Source organism: Oryctolagus cuniculus, chromosome 7 (assembly GCF_964237555.1).
Source record: "Oryctolagus cuniculus chromosome 7, mOryCun1.1, whole genome shotgun sequence".
Taxonomy (NCBI): domain Eukaryota; kingdom Metazoa; phylum Chordata; class Mammalia; order Lagomorpha; family Leporidae; genus Oryctolagus; species Oryctolagus cuniculus.
The window spans coordinates 144594384-144613178 of NC_091438.1; the positions used below are offsets into that span (position 1 = coordinate 144594384).

At 53.8% G+C, this 18795-nt stretch overlaps 1 protein-coding gene across 1 annotated transcript; it reads left to right on the forward strand.

The window, feature by feature from the left end:
- The first annotated feature begins 7496 nt into the window (after positions 1-7496).
- NR0B2 (nuclear receptor subfamily 0 group B member 2) lies at positions 7497-9712 on the forward strand. Its single transcript, XM_002716097.5, has 2 exons — positions 7497-8311; positions 9146-9712. The coding sequence occupies exons 1-2, from the start codon at positions 7771-7773 to the stop codon at positions 9385-9387; spliced, it is 783 nt and encodes a 260-aa protein (XP_002716143.1). The 5' UTR covers positions 7497-7770; the 3' UTR covers positions 9388-9712.
- Positions 9713-18795: the final 9083 nt, after the last annotated feature.

Here is an 18795-nt window from a genome sequence, read left to right on the forward strand (position 1 = left end):
CAATGGCATCCCGGAGAGAAGGGACCTGACCCAAGGACAGCCTTCGAGGCTATCACCAGGAGCTACACCCGGCAGGGTCATGGGCATTTAAACTGCAGCCGCCCAGGGCCCCGTGTTTAGAAGAAATCCACGCTTGGCTTGAGATGTTTATGTTTTGTCTTTTGAGATTTTTAATTTTTTTTAATAAGGAGCCACACAGTTTCATTTTACACTGGGCCCAGCAAATGACATGAGCAGTGCTGTTGTTGACTTTAACTCCCGTGAGAGAGGGGGACAGGACCCAGCCGTCTAAAGCGAGCCTGAGTCTCTTCCTATTCCCCTTTTCAGGGATTCTAGTTTAGAAATTAACCTTTGAGGCCATCGCCGTGGTGTAGCGAGTAAAGCCGCCGCCTGCTGGGCTGGTATCCCATATGAACGCGGGTTCAAGTCCCAGCTGCTCCACTTCCAATCCAGCTCTCTGCCGTGGCCTGGGAAAGCAGTGGAAGATGGCCCAAGTCCTTAGGCCCCTGCGTCCACGTGGGAGACCTGGAGGTGGCTCCTGGCTTCGGATTGGCACAGCTCCAACTGTTGCAGCCATTTGGGGAGTGAACTCTCAGATGGAAGACTCTCTCTCTCTCTCTCTCTCTCTCTCTGCCTCTCCTTCTCTCTCTATGTAACTCTGATTTTCAAATAAATAAATCTTAAAAAAAAAAAAAAACTTATCCTTTTTAGTTCCTGCATCACAAATTTCTTTCCCTGGGATCTGTCTCTTCAGTTTACAACATGCTTAAAATAATTTATTTTTCACAATTCTGTGACCCTATTTTCCCCATCAACCCAATTTTCTTTTCTTTTTTAAGATGTCTTTATTTGAAAGAGTGACAGGGAGTGGGAGAGAGAGATCTTCCATCTGCTGATTCACTTACCATGTTCCCACAACAGCCCATGGGCTTGGCCAGACCACAGCCAGGAGCCTGGAATTCCATCTGCGTCTCCCAAGTGGGTGACGACTCTGGCAGTCCTCTGCTGCCTTCCCAGGCACATTAGCAGAAAGCTGGATTGGAAGTGCAGAACTTGACCCAGGCTTGTTGCTCGCTCTCTCACCCTGCCTCTCAAATAAATAATTGAAGAATGAAAAAACGGCCTTTGTCTGATATCATTGAATTTTACTACATAACTTACCAGTAAATATTGGTCAAATTATTGACTTCTGGAATAGCTGTTGTAGTGCAGTGGGTTAAGCCACTGTTTGGAATGCCCAAATCCCCTATCCAGTGCTGGTTGGTGTCCCAGCTACTCCACCTCCCATTTAGCTTCCTGCTGACAACTTGGGAAGGCAGCAGGTGATGTCTCAAATAGTTGAGTCCCAGGGCCAGCGCTGTGGCGCAATAGGTTAATGCCCTGGCCTGAGGCATCAGCATCCCATATGGGCACCAGTTTGAGACCTAGCTGCTCCACTTCCGATCCCGCTCTCTACTATGGCCTGGGAAAGCAGCAGAAGATGGCCCAAGTCCTTGGGCCCCTTCACCTGCATGGGAGACCCAGAAGAGGCTCCTGGCTTCGGCCAGTTGGGGAGTGAACCAGCAGATGGAAGACCCACCCCCACCCCCCGCCTCTCCTCTCTGTGTAACTCTGACTTTCAAATGGATAAATGCATCTTTAAAAATAAATAGTTGGGTCCCTGCCACCCATGTGGGAGTCCCAGATCAAGTCCTGGCTCCTGACTTCAGCCTGACCCACTCCCAGCATTCAGGGAGCAAACTAAGAGATTCAAGATTGCTGCTTCTTTCTGTGTCCCCCTCTCTCTATCACCCTGCCTTTCAAATAAATAAATAGCTGGATAAATCATTTTTTTAATTACGGACTTATTAGGTTTCAGTACTAAACACTTCATAAAATTTTGCACTTCACCCTTCCAATACCTCCTGTGCTATAAATGCTGTTTTTATCCTTATTTGAAGGAAAAGAAAACAAGGACAGGGAAATGAAGTCACATACTCAGAGTCTCTCCACTGAAAGAGTAGAGTTATTATTCAAATCCAAGTAGCCTATCCAGAATCCATACCTTACAGAGCTCTGCCTCCCTGAACTGGCATTCTGACTTCATTCACCAGTCAGGCACTTGTTTGCTGTGACTGCTCCCCGAGAAATCAAGGCCTGATCTTGGATTCTGATGAATTCACCAGGATAATAAATGGTCCTGGTGACCAGTGAGTCTCCCCTAGCAACCTCTGATTCCATCTGCATTTGAACATTACCAACAGCAGGTAAGCAGGTGATTACAACACCGTGTGCTAAGAACTCTGTTAGGGGTGTGGAGTAGGCTGGTCAGGAATTATCCAGGCACACAAAGAAAGGGAGAGGCATCGCAGGCTGGTGGGAGAACACAGAGAAAACCTGGAGGCATGAAGGTATGTGTGATATATTCAGGGACCAAAGAGCTTCCCAGTGCCGTCTCCAACTCCCAGTTCCAGTTTTTCTTTCTTTCTTTTTCTTTCTTTCTTTCTTTCTTTCTTTCTTTCTTTCTTTCTTTCTTTCTTTCTCTCTCTCTCTCTCTCTCTCTCTCTCTCTCTCTCTCTCTCTTTCTTTCTTTCTTTTTTTAAGATTTACTTATTTGAGAGGCAGAGTTACAGACAGAGGCAGAGGAAGACAGAGAGAGGTCTTCCATCAGCTGGTTCACTCCCCAAATGGCCACAATAGCTGGAGCTGGGCGGATCCGAAGCCAGCAGCCGGGGGCTTCTTCCAGGACTCCCATGCGGGTGCAGGGGCTCAAGCACTTGAACCATCTTCTGCTGCTTTCCCAGGCCATAAGCAGAGAGCTGGCCCCCCAGTTCCAGTTCTTAATCCAGGCCTTGTGAGGCCCAGGCACTCCCAGCTGTCCCCTCCGTCAATCTAAGGCCTCCGTACGTAGGAGGAAGTACGTGTCTGTGGTCCAGGGAGTGGAAAGCATTTTCACAGAAGTTGTCTGATGAGCAGTTATTGCCGCTCTTGTGATAGCAGCAATTGTTGACCCTGCCTGGTGATGCTATCTTCGCTGTTGCACAGCGACTAGCTGAGATAATTGCTAGGAATGTCGTTTGTGAACCGTGCAGTGCTGTACAGTTGGAAGGGCACTGGCATGGACTTTTCCTCCCGGCGGCCACTGCTTTCGCATCACCCCCTACCCCTGATACTGATGGGGGCGCCCCGGGTCCCCCATCAGATCTGGAGCTACAGAGAGCAGGGCTGTCTTCAGACAGGAACTCCTGAGGATTCACATGCATTTGCTCCCAAGAGCAGGACTCACCTCCTCCATCAGCCTGTGGTCTCTGAGAGCTGACTTGTGTCGCTCCAATCTGATTTTGGGTACCCAGAGGCAGGGCCAGGCCAAGGCCCAGGCAGAGAGCTCCTGACAGACTGTCTTCCAGACAGAAACCCTCGCCTTGCAGCAAATGGTCCCAGTCGGGCTCAGGGCTGTAGAGACCCCAGCCAGGGCCCTTCTGCAGGCTCTAGGACTGACCACACACAGGACTCAGTTTCCAGGGGCAGGCGTTTGGCCTAGCGGTTAAGACAGGGTTCAGGACGCCTGCATCCCACGCGAGATATCTGGGCTCAATTCCCAACTCCGACTCCTGGTTCCATCTTCCTGCTCGTGTGGACTCTCAGAGGCAGCAGTGATGGCTCATGTAGTTGGGCTCTTGCCATCCACGTGGGAGACTGAAGACCTGCTGCTGGCTGGGGTTGCGGGTAAACCAGCAGATGGGAGCTTGCTCGCACACGCTCTCTCCCCCCTTCCTCGAAAAATAAAATAAAAATGTTTAAAAAGAAAGAAAACCCAATTTCCTACAGTGAAAAAATTCAACGCTGACAACGCGGGGACCTAGATTCCAGCGCAGACCTAGCTTCCAGGGGCCATCTCCCTTCTCTCTCTCTCTTCCTGCTCACTTCTTCCAGAAAATGAGGGTGAAGGCAACAGTAGCAGCCACAAAGCCACCTTTTATGGAGCACCTGTTGTGTGCAAGATACTTTGTATCCTAACGCACTGAGCCTCACTGAAGCCTGGAGGGGCAGGTTTTCTTTAAAAAAAAGAAAAAGATTTATTTTATTTATTTGAAAGAGTTACAGAGAGAGGTAGAGACAGAGAGAGAGGTCTTCCATCCACTGGCTCATTACCCAGATGACTGCAACAGCCAGAGCTGTGCCAGTCCGAAGCCAGGACCAGGACCTTCTTCTGGGTCTCCCATGCAAATGTAGGGGCTCAAGAACTTGGGCCATTTTCCACTGCCTTCTTAGACCATAGCAGAGAGCTGGATCTGAAGAGGAGCAGCCGAGACTTGAACCAGCACCCACATGGGATGTCAGCGCTGCAGGCCTGGACTTTAACTTGCTGTGCCACAGTGCCAACCCCAAAGGGCAGATTTTCTGTGGCGCTAACCCAGCCTGAAGCTCAGGGACCACACTTGCAAGGTTCATCCTAGGCACGGGGTGAGGCCCCAGCAATGTCTTTGGGGATCAAATACATATGTTTTTTGCTTTTTAATTTGCAAAAGTAAAGTTTCAAGCAGGGACGGTGCTGTGGTGCAGCAGGTTAAAGCCCTGGCCTGCAGTGCTGACATCCCATATGAGTGCTGGTTTGAATCCCGGCTGCTCCACTTCCAATCCAGCTCTCTGCTATGGCCTGGGAAAGCAGTAGAGAATGGCACAAGTCCTTGGGCCCCTGCACCCACGTGGGAGACCCGGAAGAAGCTCCTGGTACCTGGCTTCAGATCAGCTCAGCTCTAGCTGTTACAGTCATTTGGGGAGTGAATCAGCAAACGGAAGACCTCTCTCTCTCCTCTCTCTCTCTCTCTCTTGTTCTCACTCTTGCTCTACCTCTCTCTGTAACTCTGTCTTTCAAATAAATAAAAATAAAATTTTTAAAAAAGTTTAGAGCTACAATTGGTTAAGATTACTGTGGCTTCCCCTGCATGCTACTTGCACATTGAATCAGGAGTTTCCAGAGAGGCCACAGGGATTTGGGCATCCAGCTGAGGGCAAGTGTGCTGGGGATATGTTCAGCTGGGGTGCGGTGGGATACAGGGAGGTGGCTGGCAGTTGCTTGTGGGTATGGCTAAGTCTTTGTGCGCTATCCTGATGTGGAAAGAACTTCAGGAACGTCCCCACCATTCACTGTGCATTGTACCCCTCACTGAGCAGGGTCTCATCCACACCTGTGTGGATAGTGATGGAGCAAGAAGCAAAACCATGTGTAATTTTTTCAATCACCACCACATGTATAAATTGTCATTTTCATGTTGACATAAACTCAAAAAGGATGTTACCTCCTATAAGGGATCTGAAGCATGTATAATCACAGATGCTCTGTGTATAATTTTATTGTTAATAGAAATTAGACAAAGTAGAATTTATCAAAATTTCTACTACACACATTCTCTCTCTCCCTCTTCTTCTCTCCCTCCCTCTCTCTCAAATTAAAAAAAAAAAATCCTGCTACAAACTTATGATCTGTACTGGTGCTAGTGACTGTGTGTAGTGGCCTATTTTATGTATCCTATCAAGAATAAAAAATTTGAGGCCGGCGCCACGGCACACTAGGCTAATCCTCCGCCTGCAGCGCTGGCACCCCGAGTTCTAGTCCCGGTTGGGGCACCGGATTCTGTCCCGGCTGCTCCTCTTCCAGTCCAGCTCTCTGCTGTGGCCCAGAAGGCAGTGGAGGATGGCCCAAGTCCTTGGGCTCTGCACCCGCATGGGAGACCAGGAGGAAGCACCTGGCTCCTGGTTTCAGATCGGCACAGGGCGCCAGCCGTAACAGCCATTTTGGGGGTGAACCAACAGAAGGAAGACCTTTCTCTCTGTCTCTCTCTGTCTAACTATGACTGTCAAAAAAAAAAAAAAAGAATAAAAAATTTGAAGACTGGTATTGTGGCACAGTGGGTTAAGCTGTCACCTGCAACCCTGGTATCCTATACCCAGTGCTGGTTCAAGTCCTGGCTGCTCCACTTCCTATCTATCTCCCTGCTAATGCACCTAGGAAAGCAGCAGAAGATAGCCCAAGTACTTGGGGTCCTTGCCATCAGTGTGGGAGACCTGGTTGGAATTCCAGGCTCCTGGCTTCTGCCTGACCCAGCTCCAGCCATTGGGGCCATTTGGGTAGTGAACCAGCAGATGGAAAATCTCTAAATAATAAATAAATAAATAAATAAATAAATAAATAAATAAATAAATATTTTAAAAAGACACTTTTTGATCAACCATGCAAGAGGAAAGATAAAATCACTTCTCTATTCTCACTGTAGAAAATAGTTTTTTAAAAATGATTGCCAGCCCCCCCCCCCCCGATCATGGGGTTATTCTCTAAGAGATTGATCCAGAGCTCTCTGATGAACTGGTTGATTCCAGGGACTGGGGAGGTTGATATCAGAAAACAAAGGAAGGTTCCAAGAATGCTGAGAGCAGATCAGGAGGGGGCTATCAAAGGCCAAATCTGTGACAATCTGGGCATCAAAATAGATAATGAAGGGAGGGTGTTGTGGCACAGGGCGTTAAACCACCACTTAGGACACCTGCATCCCGTATCAGAGTGCCTGGTTTAAGTCCTGGCACACTTCCAATTCAAGTCCCTGCTGAGGTCCCTGGGAAGCAGAGGATGATGGCAGGTGGCTGGCCAGGGTGGGCTGGGCAAGGTCTAGAGACCTCCTCACTCTCTCTCTCTCTAGCCCCATTGGCTACCGTCTGAGACGGATGTCAGGATGGAGGAGCCGTGTGGAAGTAGAGCGCCGTTTCTGTCCCAATCACAAGCAGGCCTGGCCCCACTCTGGGGGACTCAGGCCCTGGCTGCACAGTTGAGCCGGTGCGTCCCGAGGAAGGAGCCAGGACTTTAGGGTCAGGCAGCTCAGGGTCCCATTCCTTCCTGGAGGGATGGCTTTGGACACGTCACGTCACCCCTTTGGGTCTCACAAAGGAAGAATCCGGAGTCAACACTAGCTCTCAATATTGGATCGGAAGAGGCCTGGCCCCCAGCAAGTGCTCAATACAGGCAGCTGTGGTTTGTGCTCATTCTGGAAGGACTTTTCCGCAGCCATGACCTTTCAGGAGCTCTAGGTATCCAAAACTGGGACAGGGGAGTCTGCAGCATTGGGTTTCTGCAGGGCCCCCAGAACTGGAGTCAAAGGAGGGGCCACACAGCACAGTGGGCAAAGTCCTCCCAACCCCCCCACCAGGGTCCTGGCTCCCTTCCCCACAGCCTGTTTCTTACCAACAACACGAGCAGGGCCCCAAGGTTAGGCAAACAAGCTAGTGATAAGGCACTTCCAGGCTGGGCCTCGCACTCAAGGCTCGTCCAGCTCCAGAGCTGGCTTCCAGGCTTAGCAAGAGCACTGGCCTTGTGCACACGCAGGAGCAGGCACCTTTAGGGACACCAGCCACAGCCACATGCTGATTGTGCACCGGAGGCCTTGGTGCCCTGGTACAGCCTGGGTTAATGACCCTGTTTATCCACTTGAGTCATCCGATAAGAAGCAACCGGTCAGCAGGCAGGTGGCCCTGTGCCCCGCACTGGCTACTTCATTGACTGAAGTGATATCAGCGCCACGTGGAGCTCCTAACGGCCCCGCCCTCGCCACTTCCCCATCAGTCCTGCCAGGGTCAGTGTGCGTGTGCGTGTGTGTGTGTGTGTGTGTTTCAATGAACATGACTCCTGGAGTCAAGGTTGCTGGCCCATTCCTCCCTCCTGCCCACTGGGGATATAAATAGCGCTCGCAGCACAGCACAGAGGGCAGAGAGCAGGGAGGCAGTAGGAGTGGAGCCGTGACCATGAGCTCCAGCCAACCAGGGGCCTGCCCGTGCCAGGCCGCCGCAGGCCGCCCGACCATTCTGTATGCACTGCTGAGCCCCAGTCTCAGGGCCAGGCCCTCTCTCCCTCCATCACGCAGCCACTGCCTGTGCAGGGAGCATCGGCCCGTCCGGCTCTGCAGCCCTCATCGCACCTGCCGGGAGGCCCTGGACGTTCTGGCCAAAACAGTGGCCTTCCTCCGGAACCTTCCGTCCTTCGGCCGCCTGCCGCCCGAGGATCAGCGGCGGCTGCTGCGTGGCGGCTGGGGCTCCCTCTTTCTGCTGGGTTTGGCCCAAGACATGGTGACCTTCGAGGTGGCTGAAGCCCCTGTGCCCAGCATACTCAAGAAGATCCTGCTGGAGGAGCCCAGCTGTGGGGCCAGCAGTGGCCAGCTCCCCGACAGGCCGCAGCCCTCGCTGGCTGCCGTGCAATGGCTGCAGTGCTGCCTGGAGTCCTTCTGGAGCCTGGAGCTGGGCCCCAAGGAATACGCCTACCTGAAAGGAACCATCCTCTTCAACCCTGGTGAGCTTCCAGACACTTCTGGGTGGAGCTGGGAGGGGGCACGGGGCACCCTCCGAGGGCTCAGTATCTATTATACTACTGGGTCCCACAGGGCCATCTCACACGAGGGGCTGAGTGGCTAGCAGGTGGGAGCAGAGCAGGCGTGAGAACTCGGGCCGGGCCGGGCCCCCTGACCCTTTGAGGGGAGGGCGGCTGACACAGCCGCGTCTCAGCACGCTCTCAAGGGCAGGTGGCGTGGCGAAGCTTTGAAGGCTAAACTCCCGTGTGGGGTCAGAAAGTTCCCATGGCGGGGGGGATGGGGTGGGGTGGGGTGGAGAATGAAGGAGGTGCGGGGGAGGCAACTCAGCGGGGAGGGCTACAGATAGAGATGGAGATGGTGTCCTTTGTAATCTGGGGGCAGCTGAGGAAAGCGTGCCATGCCAGAAGGTCCTTGTGCCCACTGACTGCCCTCCCCGCAGCAGAACCTCATGGTGTGGTTACCATACGGACCTTTAGATGCGCTAACTCCTTTAACCCTCACGGCAAGTCTTGGAGACAGGTGCGGTCATTATCATCTCCACTATACAGATAAAGAAACTGAGGCACAGAGATTAAGCACCCTGCCCAAGGTCACTCAGTCATCAATGATGGTGCCAGAAATCCAATCCAGGCAGCCCGGTCCTTAACCCTTACCTTATATGGCCTCGCTGTCGATGGATAGATAAATAAAGTGATAAAGAAATCGATGGAGGAGGTAGTAGCGGAGCCTTGAAGGCTGAGCCGACGAGGCAGGTGATGCCTGCTGGTGGCGGGGAGAGGGTGCTTACCAGACCTGTCCGTCCTCTCTGCTCACAGGCGTGCCAGGCCTCCAGGCCACCTCCCATATCGGGCACTTGCAACAGGAGGCCCACTGGGCGCTGCGTGAAGCCCTGGAGCCCTGGTGCTCAGCAGGCCAAGGCCGCTTGGCCCGAGTCCTTCTCACGGCCTCCACCCTCAAGTCCATTCCGGCCGGTCTGCTCGGGGACCTCTTCTTCCGCCCCATCATTGGAGACCTGGACATCGCCGGCCTCCTGGAAGACATGCTCCTGCTGAGGTGACATGCTGTGGCCCAGGCAGGGGTCAGCCATAGCCTGTGCAGACGCTGGCCATGCCACTTCAGCCTGCCTGTCCCCAGGGGTGCCCCGCTGCTCCTGCACAGCCCCTCTCTCAGCCACCTCCGGACTGGGACTTCCTTGGCATGGACGTGGCGCTCCAGCTGTCTGGCAGGCCCTCTGTGGTCTCCAGAGGCTCTGCGCCCAGACTCCTGTCCCCTCCTGCTGATGGCAAAGGACTGAAGCTGCTCTTTGGGCCGGGGGAGTCCTGCTGGCTTTGTACAGAACTGAATTTAAGTTATTGGTTTTTGTAATAAAAGGTGTGACACTCTCCGAGCCTGCCACTGTGTTTTGGGCACACGACAGGGACTGTCTCACCTCCAGGGCCCACCTGCTCCTATCAGAGGAGGGCAGGGGTCGTAAGGGGCACAGGAGCCAGGCCTCAGGAAACGGGGGTGTGAGTTGTTCTGGCTGGGATGGCGATTTCATCTCTGAGATGAGATTCATTTTGCATGTGGGGGAGTTCTCAGCACACAATGTCACCTCCTTGCCTTTATCCTTGGAGCGAGAAGGCTCTTCTCCCTGTCCCACGCCTTCCACTAACCCGTCTCTCAGCGCCCGAGCCCTGCAGACTCCCTCTCTCCTCAGTGAAAGTTGGATCAGAGCCGGTCAGGAAGCAGCCTGTTCCCAAATTGAAACAGACCAGGTGACTGCAATGTCTGCAGCTTGGGACCCGTCACTTGGCCCATTCCTGCAGCTGGTAGCACAGGGGGGTCCATTATTTCCCAACAGGAGAGGGCAATGGCACCCGGGGCTGGCCTGGCAGCTACTTGGAGGCCAGGGCAGGCCAAGGTTCCGCTGGCTCACGATGGTGTGGCCTCATCTGTTGTTGGAGTCTGAAACACTTCCGCAACAGTTGGTTCAGGGCCACCACCTGTAGCTCCCTGAGTGCCCTCGCACCGCCCCTCTCCCATTATCTGTTAACCCAAGAGCCAACGCGTGCCATAGCCATGGCCTCTGCACTGCTTCATTCAGAGCCGGGCTTGGGGCTGTTCCGATCAGCCAGTGTCTGTGCCTCATCGTTCGTTAAATATTTGAACCCACTCTCCCCGGGGTCAGGGTGACTGACCTGAAGGGTGGACAGGAGGGAGCGATGACAACACCCTCGCCCGCGGGACTTCCAGGCCTCCTTTCCCCAGCAATGAGGCTGCCAGGCCCCGCCCCCATCACCACCACAGTTTGGATTCTTCTCACGGGGGCTGTTAATTATTGCCCAGTGAGAGGTCATTCACTTGGGGACAGCAGCCTGGGGGGTCATCATCCAGGCCTTTCTCTAGGGCCTCCTGCTGGGACCACAGCCGAAGTTGCCTGTAGGGGTGCCCAGTGCCAGCAGCAAGCAGCAGCACCCCGTCCCTTACCCAGCACCCCACATACACACACACACAAGTCAGGCACCAGAAAGACACAGAAGCACAGAGCTCCAACCACACAACCAAGACCCACGTAACTCAGCCCCGCAGCTCTGCTACACACACACACACACACACACACACACCCCAAGACGTACAACTCAGACCCACCCCAGCAGGCCCATGACACTGAGCCTCCATCTGCCTACACACACACTCACTGGGAAACACACAGGAGCCCCAAACACATTCACAGCAGACACGGGCCCCCACGCCGGGCAGCTACGCACCCCAGGCCGAGCACACTCCAGCTTCGCAGAGAAGGGAAAGGTGGCCCCCAGAGTTTGCAGATCTTCAGGGCCTGCCTAGAGCCCGCAAGTCCAGACCAAGCTGCTCTTCCAGGCATCTGAGGGCCTCATCTAACCAATAGCCCCTTTTACCCATGGTGACCCCGAAATCCACCCCCAGCCCAGCCAGAACCTAATGCAATCCCCAAAAAGAACAAGCCCTGCATCACCCCCGCTCCTGCTTCCCGCCAAGCCCCAGGCCTGCCCTCCCCTCCCCAGTCCTTGCTGACACACAAAGCCACTGGAAGTCACAGGACCCAAATTCAGCAGAGTCAGGGGTCTGGGGCCGTCCGGCATCTCTGAAGCCTTTTTCCCGACGGCTTCTGCTAACTGTGGAGCCTCTGAACCCTTCCTGCCTCTCGCTGCCCACGCCCCTCCTCCAGCCCTGACCAGTCATCAGGAAGCTGTCTTCCCCCTGTTGCCCCCGACTCCCCACCCCTACCCCCAGCTCCCAGCCTTTCACCTTCAACTCCTTTAATCTTCCCATCATCCAAGGAGCTTCCCTTTGTACCTCTCCTTTTCCAGTTTCTCCCCTGCCTTTCTACCTGGCTGGGGAGTCATTTCTTGTTTTCATCTCTCAAGTCCTTCCCCGCACCCTGCCTCCTAGCCTTGGGCATGGGACACAAAGACAAACATGGGAGAAGCTCAGAGACATTATGGTACAACGAAACCAAACAAGGGTACTATGCTCTTTCAAACAGATGGCAGACTTCCTGGAGGTGGAGGCTCTGCCTCCAGTGTCACATCCTGGGACACAATGGACGTGTGTCTCATTTCCAGGGAAGGAGGAAGAGGAAACAGGCCCAAACCGAGAAGCACTTACTCCAGATCTGGGTCCATCGCCATCTGTGCTGAGATTTGAGCTCAGACCTGTGTGGTTCTGGAGGCCATGTCCTTGCCACCAGTGCAGACTGGAGCGAGTGATGGCCAGGGTCAGGCTGTCTGGAGCCAGCCCAGCCACCCCTCAGGCATGACCGCTGTCCTCAGGCCCAGCCAGGGGTGACTGACTGGAAAGCAGGAGAGCAGCCATGGCTCCAGGGCAGTCCAGGATACCCTTTTATTGCCATCATTATCTCGATCTTCATTAGCTGCGCGCTGCCCCTGCACTGACTCACCCTGTCCTTGATGCCAGCAGAAACGGCCACACCACCCTCCGCTCCCTGCCTCGGCAGCTCTCGCTGTCTGCTTAAACCAAACCCCACGCTAGATGCTGATGGTTGGGGCACGGAATAAAGAAGACACCAGCCCCTGCCCCCGTGGGACCTCCTGTCTATGGCTGAGGAGGACACAGCAGGAACTGTAACATCGAGTGACCTCAACTGTGATAGAGGAACACACAGCGGGCAGCAATGACAACACAGGGACTAAACCTGTCTGCAGGTGCGTGTTGCACTGCGTTGACTACAGAGAATGAGTGAAGGTTGCTAGGCAAACCAAGACAGCAGGAACAAAACTGGCGGAGCACAGAGGTGTCACAGAGCCAGAGCTGCTAAGCTGACTGCATGCAGGGCCCGGGACAGCAGGGGATGGGCCTGAAGACAGCAGAGAAAGGGGCATCCTCATGAAAGTGCTGCAGGTGACAAGGACGAGGCTCAGGGGAAACGGGGTTAAGAAGGGTATCTCGGGGCAAGGCATGGCCAGAGGAACCCCAGGCTGGGCTGCTCACTGTGTGTAGCTACTAACCCACAACCAGCTAACATTTAAGATGTGTTTATTTGAAAGGTAGAGCAACAGAGAGAGGAAGAGAGATAGAGGAAGACTGACTGACTTTCCATCCGCTGGTTCATTCCCCAAAGGCTACAACAGCCAGGTCTAGGCCAGGCTGAAGCCAGGAAATCTGCAAAAATCTAGAATGCTTCAGGAATCTCTGTGTTCTGAAGCCAAGAGCCCAGAACTCCATCCTGGGTTCCCACGTGGGAGGCAAGGGCCCAAGCACTTGGGCCATTCTCCGCTGCCTTCCCAAGCCCATTAGCAGGAAGCTGGACAGGAAGTGGTGCAGCTGGGACATGAACAGTGCTCTGCTATGGGATGCAGGTGTCACAAGCACCGGGTAACATATATTAAAAGCTGTGCTCGGAACGTGTTACATGGATTGTGCTATTTACTCTCACAATAGCACTGTGCTGGAAGTGCTACGATGCACTTCATTTTATAAAGAAAATACCAAGGGGAAGACAGGTTACGTCACGTGTTCAAGGTCACACAGTTACTGAGTGGCAGAGTCAAGATTTGAACTCCTATCATCTGCATTCACGTTCTTCGACACCGAGCTAGCTGAACAGTCAGAGATTCTGCTCACGTCGGCAGCACGTAGACTAAAGCTGGACCCCTGCAGGGTGTGCATGGCCCCTGTTCAGCATGACACACAGATTCCTGAAGAATTCCAGGTTTTTGCAGTTCTTCACCAAAGGTGCTACGGGAACCTGCTGTGGAAATGCCTGGCTAGCGTGTGTGTCTGCCCCCAGCTTGCTTGTGCGGGGTCCCTGCGTGCTAGGCCCCTCATGGTTCCTCAGAGCAGGCCTGGGGATGGCCTAGCCCCTCCCTCGCCTCCCTGGCTCGAGTCTGGGCAGTTTGCTGTGGGGCCCCCTGGCCTCTCCTCCTGGCCCTTCTCCTTGGGGGTGGTCAGGCCTTCAGTGAGGACACAGCATGGTGGGGGCTGCGCTCGAGAGAGGCAGCCCCCCGTCCAAGCCTCCCCTTCCTCCTGGGTGTTTAAGGAGGCTTTACGAGGCTCAGAGACCATCCCCGAGGCTCTGCAGTGTCTCCCAGTTCCTCTCTTGTGCTTCTGACAGCCCAGGTTTCCACATAGCCCAGCCTGCTCATAGCAGAGGGGAAGCCGTGGCTGCCCCGAGCTGCCTCTGCTGCCTTCTGCTGCCAGAGAGCTGAGCCATCCACGCCAGTGCAGAGACCAAAGCCATACTTACAGGGCGGGCCACTGCCAGGGCCTCCGCGGGGCAGGGCTGGAGCCAGCTCCCCTGTCAGCAGCCCTCGGTGCCTCTCCCCGGAGGGCACCGGCAGGAGGGAGGCAAGAAAGGGATGCAGGCAGACAGCAAGCTCCTGTGGGGCAAGGAGGGGAGGACACTTTGTCTGCCATCTTCCTGCTGGGGGTGCAGCCTGCCTCTGGCCCACCCCACTCCAGGCTGTAGACTAGGGGCCCTCATGAGTGGGAGGGGGCTGCACTCAGGGTCTCGCCCTTCCCTGCCCTTTCTGTTGGCTCTGTGGCCATCCAAGGGCCAATTGGCTTTTTCCCCAAACAAGGGCTGGGATTTCTCCTCCGTTCCTGGAGGTGATTTCCCCTAACTTCCACCCCAGGTGGGTGACCACCTGGGGGCCAGTTACAGGTGTTTCAAGAGACCACAGACGTGTGTTTTCATGAAGAAAAAAAAGAGATGATCAACTGGGAATAAATAATGGGGACCAGAGCCTTTCTCCTCACCGCCCCACTGTAAGATGAAAGGAGAGTGATAATAAAGTCTTGGGTTCAGTGTTATGGTGCAGTGAGTTAAGCTGTAGCCTTATGGTGCTAGCATCCCATATGAGCACCAGTTCAAGTCCCAGCTGCTCCACTTCCAGAGGAAGATGGATCAAGTGCTTGGGTCCCTGCTATCCATGTGGAAGCCCAAATGGATTTCCAGGTTCCTGGCTTCGGCCTGGACCAGCAACAGCCATTGTAGCCATCTGGGGACTGAAACAGTGAATGGAAGTGCTCTCTTGCTCTCTCTCTCTCTCCCACTCTCTTTCTCCAGCTCTACCTTTCAAATAAATAAAATTAATCTTTAAAAATTATATATCGGCTGGCGCCACGGCTCACTAGGCTAATGCTCCGCCTTGCGGCGCCGGTACACCGGGTTCTAGTCCTGGTCGGGGCACCGGATTCTGTCCCGGTTGCCCCTCTTCCAGGCCAGCTCTCTGCTGTGGCCAGGGAGTGCAGTGGAGGATGGCCCAAGTGCTTGGGCCCTGCACCCCATGGGAGACCAAGATAAGTACCTGGCTCCTGCCTTCGGATAGGCACGGTGCGCCTGGGGGCCCCACAGCAAACTGCCCAGACTCGAGCCAGGGAGGCGAGGGAGGGGCTAGGCCATCCCCAGGCCTGCTCTGAGGAACCATGAGGGGCCTAGCACGCATGGACCCCGCACAAGCAAGCTTTCCCCTTTGTCTCTCTCTCTCTCTCACTGTCCACTCTGCCTGTCAAAAAAAAATTATATATCTATTTATTTGAAAGTCAGGGTTACAGACACAGAGAGAAAGAGAGAGAGAGAGAGAGAGAGAGAGATCTTCCATCCACTGGCTTACTTCCCAAATGGCCAAAACAGCAGGAGCTGAGCCAATCTGAAGCCAGAAGTTTCCCCCTTGTCTCCCACATGGGTGCAGAGACCCAAGCATTTGGGCCATCTTTCACTGCTTTCCCAGGCACATTAGCAGGGAGCTGGATTGGAAATGGAGCAGCCGGGACTTGAACTGGTGTCCACATGGATGCTGGCGCTGCAGACTGGGGCTTTAACTATCTGTGCCACAGCACTGGACCCCCTAAAATAAATTTTAAAAAATTAATATATAAAAGAATTTAAAAAAAAAAAAGAAGAATGGGGACGGTGCTGTGGCATAGCTGGTAAAGCCACTGCCTACAGTGCCGGCATCCCATATGGGCGCCATTTCCGGTCCCGGCTGCTCCACTTCCAATCCAGCTCTCTGCTGTGCCCTGGAAAGGCAGTGGAGGATGGCCTGGGTCCTTGGGCCCCTGCACCATGTGGGAGACCCAGAAGGGGTTCCTGGATCCTGGCTTTGGATCGGCGCAGCACTGGCCATTGTGGCCAACTTGGGAGTGAACGAGTGGATGGAAGACCTCTCTCACTTTCTCACTCTGCCTCTCCTTCTCTCTCTGTGTAACTCTGACTTTCAAATGAATAAATAAATCTTAAAAAAAAAAAGAAGAAGAAGAAGAAGAAGAGCAGGAGGCCGATGGAAAGCTGCTCAAGAGAGGGACCAGATTTATAAAGGCAGTCACCTTCTCCCTACTGTAGTAGTCATGGAGGAAACAGATCATGTTCCAGATTCCGATCATGTTCACCTTGTTGCTATCAATGCATGAGGTATAACACTCTGAAACTCGCCATGAGGGCATATTTTTTATTCTTTCTTGTTTTACTTTTTTTTTTTTTTTGACAGGCAGAGTGGACAGTGAGAGAGAGAGACAGAGAGAAAGGTCTTCCTTTGCCGTTGGTTCACCCTCCAATGGCCGCCGCGGCCGGCGCGCTGCAGCCGGCGCACCGCGCTGATCTGATGGCAGGAGCCAGGTACTTATCCTGGTCTCCCATGGGGTGCAGGGCCCAAGGACTGGGCCATCCTCCACTGCACTCCCTGGCCACAGCAGAGAGCTGGCCTGGAAGAGGGGCAACCGGGACAGAATCCGGTGCCCCGACCAGGACTAGAACCCGGTGTGCCGGCGCCGCAAGGCGAAGGATTAGCCTAGTGAGCCGCAGCGCCGGCTCTCTTGTTTTACTTTTAAACAGATAGCCCTATTTATTTATCTGGATTTGTTTATTTGAAAAGCAGAGTGGCAGAGAGAGAGGGAGAGACAGGGGTCCTCCATCCATTGGTTTACTCCCCAAATGCTCCCAACAGCCAGGGCTGGGCCAGGCAGAAGCCAGGGGCCAGCAACTCTATCCAGTCTCTCATTTAGGTGGCAGGAGCCTAAATACTTGGGCCACCACTGGCTGCCCTCCAGGAGAACTAGCAGGAAGTCTGTGTCCAGCCCAGTGCTGGGTTAAGAACAGAGGCATTGCGCACCTTGTCTAAGTCACACATGGCGATTCTTTGCGGTAAGAACACAAGAGGGTAGAGAAATTGTTCAACCTTCTCTGTCTTCAGGTCCACAGGGCTTGGGTCAAGGTCAATATTGCCAATACACCTGACAAACACCTGCAAGAATTTTTTAAAAAGAGTTATTTATTTGTTTGAAAGACAGAGTTACAGAGAAGCAGAGGCAGAGAGAGAAGGCTTCCATTAGCTAGTTCACTCCCCAAGTGGCTCCAACAGCCAGAGCTTGGCCAATTCAAATCCAGGAGCCAGGAGCTTCTTCCACATTTCCCACGTGGGTGCAGGGACCCAAGCACTTGCTCCATCTTTCACTGCTTTCCCAGGCCACAGCAGAGAGCTGGATCAGAAGTGGAGCAGCCAGGACTCGAATGCAGGCACTGCAGGCAGTGGTCTTGACCCACTGCACCACAGCACCAACACTGACAGTTTATTTTTTATATTTTTTATTATGAAATAGGAGCAAGAGAGGGAGAGAGAGAGAGAGAATATCTCATCCGTTGTTGATTTACTCTCAAATGCATGCAGTGGCTGGAGCTAAGAACTTAAGGTAGGTCTCCCCCGTGGTTGGCAGAGACCCTACCACTTAAGCCTTCACTGCTGGCTCCCGGGGTCTGCATTAGCAGGAATGCTGAACTCAGGGCCCAGAGTCCCCCAGCACTCCAACACCAGGCACAAGCATCTTCACCACTGGGCTAACAGCCACGCGGTGAAGCTTTTAAGGATCCTCCCACGTGGCAGAAGTGATGCTCCACTCCTTGCATTTCCTTCCTTAATGAGATTGAGCATCTTTCACTGTTAACTCAGAGTGGGCATACCCTCCTCAGTAAAGAAGCCTAGCCCTGTTTTTCTGTTGGGTTGTTCAATTTTCTTACAGATTTGTGAGTTCAATATGTTTTGGAGGAATAAACAGACAAACGACTGAAATGGTTCTGAGTTGAGGAAGACAGAGATGAGAATTAGCAGATCCACAAAAACTAAGTATTGGCGCCGGGGCTGTGGCATAGTGGGCTAAGCCTCCGCCTGCGGCACCGGAATCCCATATGGGCGCCGGTTTGTGTCCGGCTGCTCCTCTTCCCATCCAGTTCTCTGCTTTGGTCTGGGAAAGCAAGAGAGGACAGCCCAAGTCCTTGGACCCCTGCATCCATGTTGGAGACCTGGAAGAAGCTCCTGGCTCTTGACTTTGGATGGGCTCAGCTCCGGCTGTTGAGGCCATCTGGGGAGTGAACCAGCGGGTGGAAAACCTCTCTACCTCTCAAATAAATAAAATCTTTTTTTTTTTTTTTTTGACAGGCAGAGTGGACAGTGAGAGAGACAGGTCTTCCTTTGCCGTTGGTTCACCCTCTAATAGCTGCTGCGTCCGGCGCGCTGCAGCCGGCGCACCGCGCTGATCCGATGGCAGGAGCCAGGAGCCAGGTGCTTTTCCTGGTCTCCCATGGGGTGCAGGGCCCAAGCACCTGGGCCATCCTCCACTGCACTCCCTGGCCACAGCAGAGGGCTGGCCTGGAAGAGGGGCAACCGGGACAGAATCCGGCGCCCCGACCGGGACTAGAACCCGGTGTGCCAGCGCCGCTAGGCGGAGGATTAGCCTAGTGAGCTGCGGCGCCGGCCATAAATAAAATCTTAAAACGAAAACGAAGTATCTTAAAATGAGCCCTCCCGGAGGCGTCCTTCTGACCCTCGCGAGAACTTGACGAAAGCGATCCCTTCATCACAGGCTTCCCTCTGTGGGAAAGAGACTCAGGACTTTCCCTGGCCTTGTCCAGCTCGGGATCGCTCACCAACCACAACCTGCATATACATTAATCCCAGGTCCACAACCTCATGACGTAGACGCCGAGTGCAGC